The 7361-nt window shown below is 34.6% G+C and overlaps 1 protein-coding gene across 1 annotated transcript; it reads right to left on the reverse strand.

Moving 5' to 3' along the window:
* Positions 1–3711: 3711 nt before the first annotated feature.
* On the reverse strand, positions 3712–7236 carry LOC108459330 (F-box protein SKIP14-like). Its single transcript, XM_017758684.2, has 3 exons — positions 6884–7236; positions 5693–6635; positions 3712–4668 (listed from the first exon to the last, which is right to left on the reverse strand). Exons 2-3 carry the CDS (start codon positions 6605–6607, stop codon positions 4144–4146), a joined length of 1440 nt encoding a protein of 479 aa, XP_017614173.1. The 5' UTR covers positions 6608–6635; positions 6884–7236; the 3' UTR covers positions 3712–4143.
* Positions 7237–7361: the final 125 nt, after the last annotated feature.

Consider the following 7361-nt stretch of genomic DNA (forward strand, 5'->3'; position numbering starts at 1 on the left):
AAATTGCAAGTCAGAATTGCCCACGAGCTGGCTACACGGCCATGGGAGCCACACAGGTTGGCCACATGGGCATGTGCCCCTAACTACTTTAAAATTTTTTTAAAAATTTTCCAAAGTTACCGGTTTAGTTTCAAATCACTTCTAAAGCATGTATTGGGCCCCGTAGGCCCTATTAGGTCTTTATCGTAAAATTTAAAAGTTTTGATTTGGAAAGCAAATTTATGACTCGGTTTTGTACAAATGCTAGTGTATAAGTCCAGTAATGCCTCGTAACCCTATTTCGGTGTCAGATATGGGTTAGGGGTGTTACAGCTTAGACAGGTAACCTTACACCTCTGTACGCGAGTAGCTCAGAAGAGCCTCTGATGTGAAGCTTACCTGTGTTTTGAGTTCTTTTACAATGTTTATTGGGTAATGTAAAACATGTAAAATATGAAATTTGCAAGTTAAGGAATGAAGAGAAATGAAAGAATTGACCGTTATAATTGGAGTTCGTACTAGTGAAAGGTATTAGAATGAATTTGGTATGATGAGTGTTATTGTATCATATTGTGTACTCAATATATTATATGTGATGAAGTATATACACTTACCTTGTTGGCGAATTGTGTTAGCTAATAGGTAAACTGAGTTTGTGTATTAAATTATCATATAATTATTATGTGAGGTAAGTTAACTATAGAATTTATTTGAGCTTACTAAGTATTCTTAATACTTATGCTTAGATTGCTTTTATCTTGTAGATTTTGAACGTTCAGAGCGTGACAATTGGCAACAAGAAGTTCAAACTATTTGCCGAAGTTGTGGTAGACTCTTGATTTTATTTAAGTTGATCTAAATGGCATGTATATAGTCATTTGGTCATTTGTTAATTTTAAAAGGTGATTACTATAGACTTTTGTGATTTATGTGAATAAATAAATGAATTCAGTTCTGTTATGTTCCACGTTTTAAGTTTTGCGAGACCTACCATAATGTGGGGTATTCGCGGACCAGTCTGCCATTTTAAGTATCTGCAGGAAATTTACCAATTTAGATGTCTGCTTTACTTTCCGCAATAATTATGTCCGCGAAATAATCCACAGTTTAGTCATATGAATTTCAAGGTGTAGATGAAAAATCCGCCACCTATTAGTCTGCGGCATGGTCCTCTATGTATGTTTAAAATATGTGTATGTTATGTGAGCTTCGTATAGTAGCCTTTTGTAGCTCAATTCCGACGACCGGACTGGGCAAGTGGTGTTACAACCCTTATCCTTTTTATAACGAGAATCACTTTTATCCTGGGAGTAAGATTTCTTACTTCTTTGAATGGTGTAAGATTACTTACTTCTTTGAATGGCCTCATTTTTTTTGCAAACTAAGTCTTTGGCAAGATTTACTTGACTTTCAACCCTAGTTGAAGTCTTTTTTTTTTGGGGGAGGGTTTGCTGAAATATTTAAGTCACTGTTCTTGGACCTCTTATCCTCTAATATACTTTTGCTAAGTCAAGTATATCCATGTTACTTTTTAAAGGGTTATCTTTTGATGGGTTGCCTAACAATCCTTTATTAGAAGAGCTTTTTACAAGAATGAAATAGAAACTTACTAGCTAGAAAACAAAGAATTAATGGATAACAAACTTCTAACATACACCGAAACTATTAGTATTAAAACCACAATGTCTTCTAAGTTCCCCAAAATCCAAAATAACTATTCAACAAATGTATTTCTAAAACATTCCCATTATTTGAAATAGTTAAATCTATCATAGAAATGTTTAAATTTTCTTCTATAATTTTGAAAGACCTCACCTTCAATAGCAGTGTGAACTCCAACGATGCATACATAATCAACAACATTAGTATCAATATTATTCTCATTTTTATTTTCATTAGAGCTCACTGAAGGATCTTCACAAGTATCAACATCATCAAGCACTAAATCTTATAACCTATCGCAAGTAGACACGCCACACCCTCATCAATTAAGAAAAATTCAAAAGTTATTCCCCTGTGCCAAAATAAAAAGCGCTACACATACGAGACATGTACACAAAACACAATGTTTCCCCTCCGCACATAATGCTCATGCGTATAAATTATGTAGGTGATCCCCATCTTAGTTGAAGAATGCAAATCGTCAAAATTACGCCTCAAGGAAGGTCACTTAATAACCTTCCCTTCGACTGGGACAATTATTATACATGCCTTGCTACTCGCGCCTAAACCTTCCTTGCCTAATGGCTACCTTACCAAATTATAGACTTTGTTGGTGCATAACATGTCCAACCGATGGAACCTTTCCCTTTAAATATCGTTAGGACAAGTGTCAAGCTCCTTTAAACATGGACAACACGTAGGGCTTTGCCAAGTCATTCAAGTCTAATGGTCGCTTGGTCACCAAACTCATCAATCTAATTGTTGCTTAACTAAGAGGCATACTAAGATTTTACCATGTAGGCATGTGTCATGGCACAAGGCTAAAGACCTTTTTACCTATAAATACCTTCTCTTACACCATAGAGGCAAAACTCTTCTTCTTAGGTTGATACTTTGTTGAAATCATCCAAAGATAGCTCCTTATCACCCTCTCCTCTTGAATAGAGGAATTGTTGTTTCAACAAGTGGCCATTTTATTAATGGTAAAAATGAGACACAGTTTTGTCCTCTATGAAACTTTTGTGTGTATGCCTTTTGACTTTTTGATGGAATGAATGATTTTATATTGAAAGAAATGGTAAATCAATAATAAAAGGGATAGAAATGTTCGTAGGAAATGGGATTAAAATCTCATTCTTTACTTAAAATGGTATTAAAAAATGGTGGACAAGAAAGTAATAAAGATAATTCTTAACCACAAAAACAGAAGTCAACGTGTTCATTAGTTTGGGCATATGAAGAAATGGCGTAAACTGAATAAGATGTTACATCTAACAAAAAGAAAAACATCTGCATAAGGGACCACCAACCCACTACTTAATTGGAATAAGATGTTGAGGTAAATGTGGTTCACAAACACATAATATCTATTAAAAAAGACAGAAAAGAAACATTGTGATGTGGATTTCAATGATATGATGACTGAGTTGATTACCTGTTGTTCATCCAAGGATATCAATTTCTCTCTATCTTAACATTCTTCAACGTAGGAGCGCTTCATCTTCTGTTTGAGTGAAAAAGCAGCATTTCCCATGAATGGTACCCCTACCTTTGCAATTTGTTTTTGTCTTAGCAGGACTTTTGATTTTAATCCAAACTTGCAACAACACTAATTAAAATTTGCATCTCTTTTGGGTCACTTTTTTCGTTTACAAAAATATCTTAAATAATAAATTTTAAAACCATATCCACAAATAAATCACATACATTAATGTGAATTGGGAAGGTTTGAAAATCGAAACAACTGTTTTCTTTCTCCTAAAAAATGAGGCTGTGTAAAGTTTCTAGAATAAAAGTGAAGAAATAAACAAATAGAGATTGGGCTTCAATCTGAATGAAGTTTCTAGAATAAAAGTCAACCCCCCCAAATTACAAATCTAATTGAGATATGCCAATCCATATATAAAATTTTGGGAGGGCCCAAACCTCTCTCCATTTTCTTGATGAGCATTCACAAAACCTAATCAAAAGTTGTTAATTAAAATTTTAGGCGGACGTTGATTATATTTTTAGAATGCAAAAAAAAAAAAAAAAAACTGTGTATGGGATCATCCAAGTCCAAGTAGGAAATTGACTAACTATATTCACCTTTCGTATTAAAAACAAATGAATTTCGGTCAAGGCCAATACATAGAACTCCATGGATTAAATTACAATTATCCCAACAACAAAGCTCCCTATGAAAGAAAGTCCTGGTCATCCACCATCCTCACTCCACGCCATTCTTCCTTCTTCCCAATGATGGAACAAATCACCAATGCTTTCATCAACGCAATCAATGGAAGGATCTTTCATAAGATTTACCTGCATATCTCATTCCTGCCAACCTAATGACCTCTATGTTCCCATCCAACAAAGCAGGAATACTCATCATGGCAGCCATTAGACGAGGCTTAAGATGCTAGGCATCTCTTACCACTTTCTAAGTTTTGCCATTGTGCAACAATAAGTGTCTTGTCCACAATCTGTATCCAAAGGGAATATTATATCACATCTTCTGAGCTACCCATGAAAACATAACTGATTCCTCGTCTCGTGCAACACGTTGTGCTTAGAAGAAGGGCCACCTATTTGCTTCCAACAATTGAAACAAAGCAAATCAAGGGTAAATGTTTCCTCATAATCGCAGTCCTTAAAGCAGCAACCACAATGAATACAACGTGCAATGCAGAGAATGCAAGCCCTACACAACTGAGCAGCATGATATGTTCTGCAACTCTCCGATGGGCAATCATAAACTAGTTTCAATTTCTGACATCTAGGACAAACTTCAATATCGATTGCCCTATCATCATCAGACATGAGATGTGATTGCCCCTGTCCGAAAAACTGTGGTTTTTGCTCTTGCAGTTGCATTGAATTATTTATCCCGAGTAATAACTTCAACTCTTTGAATTGCTCTTCTGTTACGCTAAAACTTCCACCTATTCTTAAATGTTTTATTCCTGGGAACCCAGCAGCCTTGAAAGCTCTTAAATTCAACAAAATGCCCTCGACATTAAGTCTCGTACATTCTGGCACACTTAACTGCATGAAAATTGATCAACTTGGTGACCTCATAGAGAACATAAATTGTGTCAAATCTAACTTCACTAAATTCCAGTACCAAACCTTCAAGTACATTAAAATATGACATTTTCTTAAAACAATCAATGTCAATAAAGGGCCACGGAGCAAGAACCGAAACTAATATAGAAAGTTTCATCACATCAAGAGTAGCAATAACTCAATTCTAAGTTTTAATGGCAATAAGAGACATCAATAAAATAACCGGACTACTATCATCGTTGAAATCCTAGAGCATCCAGAAGACCATTCCAAAAAATACTTATATCATCGATGTCATAAAAAACAAAGGCAACAATCCACGTGTTAGAATACATCAACTGCTTTACATGCTAACAATCTTAACTCGCTATCTAAACACACAACATACTATCCACATGTTAGAAATCATCAACTGCTTTACATGCTAACAACCTTAACGCACTATCTAAACCACAACATACAATCCACATGCTAGAATTCATCGACTGCTTTACATGCTAACAATCTTAACTAGCTATCTAAACCACAACATACAATCCACGTGTTAGAATTCATCAACTGCTTTACATGCTAACAATCTTAACTTGCTATCTAAACACACAACATGCAATCCACATGCTAGAATTCATCAACTTCTTTACATGCTAACAACCTTAACGCGCTATCTAAACACAAAACATAAAATCCACGTGCTAGAATCCATCAACTGCTTTACATGCTAACAATCTTAACTCGCTATCTAAACACATAACATATAATAGAGTAATTTTGCCAACAATTCTAACCAAAGTGAAAATAGACTTTATAACCTTAAATACAAACATCATTAGCGCATACCAAAAGAGTCAAAACAATACTAAATCAATTAAATTAAAAAAAAAAAGTGTCAGTGGCCTTCCTTAAGATGTATGTATACATACGAATTATATAACAAATTGACTAATGTATATAAAAAGTTAAACTATATTGACTTAATAACATCAACTTGCACTGCAATACTAACCTTACTGAGCTTGGAATTGCTTTCAAGCACGCGTTTCAAACCGTCATCAGTGATCATTTTGCACCCCACCAGACTCAAGCATTCAATAGTGCCTTGAGCCCTGCTAGTTAATTTTAAAAGAGCATCATCGGTAATTTTCTTACTCAACGAATCTTCAATATGAATGTTCCTCCAAAGGAGAGGATCATTTCTAACAGCATCCCTTAAAGATATACAGACCCTTTCCATTACAAGGAGATCCTTAACACCAAGATAACCAAGGGTGAAAAACAAAGCATTATTTGGAGCATCTCCTTCACTATCATCACAAGAAACTCCATTGCAGCCCTCCAACCTATTACCTTCATCATTGAATATAAAACCTCCATTGGGAAGTCCATTACCAATCCCAAATCCATCAATAAATTCATTTGGGATTGATATTTCATCAACTTGAAAGGTACCTTCCTCCTGTTGGAAACTCAGGGTTCCATTTCGAACTCGATGATTACCTTTAAAGAAAGATGATTGATCATCATCAATGTTTTTATCATCATCTTCTGAACCAAATCCAGAAAAACTTGAATTGCCTTCTTCCTGTTGGAAACTCATGGTCCCATTCCAAACCCAATTTAGACCCTTCAACAAACGGTGATGATCAGTAATCTTATTTTCATCACCATCTTGCATGCCAAACACACATAAATCTGACCCCAATTCATTCTCAACATCATGAATCCAACCTGTGATTGCTGCAGCAAAAGTAGACCTTATTTCCATCCCAAATGGATCTGCAGGCAGTCTATCAACAATATCATCATTAACAGCCTCAGAAAAGCCTTTTGATTCACTTCCACTAAAATGATCATTTTCCACATCCCAATTGCAACTCCAATAACTCAACGAGTTCCCAATATCATCCCACTTCAATGCCATTTTTTATTGTCTTCAATCACCAACACATCTAAGGAAAAAAAAAAAAAAGAACCCTGAACTCAGCCAACAATTGAAACAAATAACATGATTCTAAACCAAACTATATATATGTATATATATATAAGTTAAACAAGGAAAAACAAGATAACCCATTATTTCAGGTGTCAAACCAGACCTAAAAAAAGTAAAATACACCAGAAATTCTATAGAGTTTCTTGTAAAAAAAAAAAATGAAAGGAGCCAAATTAAGCTCAAAAAAGATTTTTTTTTTTTTACCTTGTTTTGTGAATTTGGAGGCAAAAGTTGAAACTTTGAAAGAATGGCAAAGAAGTAAAGAAGGACAAGGGACCTGAAAGGGAAAAAATATCTTAATGTGAAAGAATCTAACCGAGGAGATAAAAGAATCAAAAGGTTTTTGACCAAACTTTATTTTTTTGGTTCATGCAAAGAGCAATGCAGAAAGAAAGAGAATGGGGAAGAAAAGTTAAAAGGGCAAAGAACAGAGGAAAATAAACAGAGTTGGCCAAAAATAGGGGACAAAGGAGAGCAAGAAGGAATGGGAAACAAGATTCCAGGCCAATTGGAGGAGTTTATTTAGGTGGTGACTTTCAAATTCTTTTTTTTAAAAGTGTATATAATTTTTTTTAGTGAATTGGAGTTTTTTATAATTTTAACAATTCATTTTGCTTTTATTAATTAGTAACACAAACCTTTTTGCAATTAAAAAAAAATAATGATTTATGATTTATTTACG

This window comes from Gossypium arboreum, chromosome 4 (genome assembly GCF_025698485.1).
Source record: "Gossypium arboreum isolate Shixiya-1 chromosome 4, ASM2569848v2, whole genome shotgun sequence".
Classification (NCBI taxonomy): domain Eukaryota; kingdom Viridiplantae; phylum Streptophyta; class Magnoliopsida; order Malvales; family Malvaceae; genus Gossypium; species Gossypium arboreum.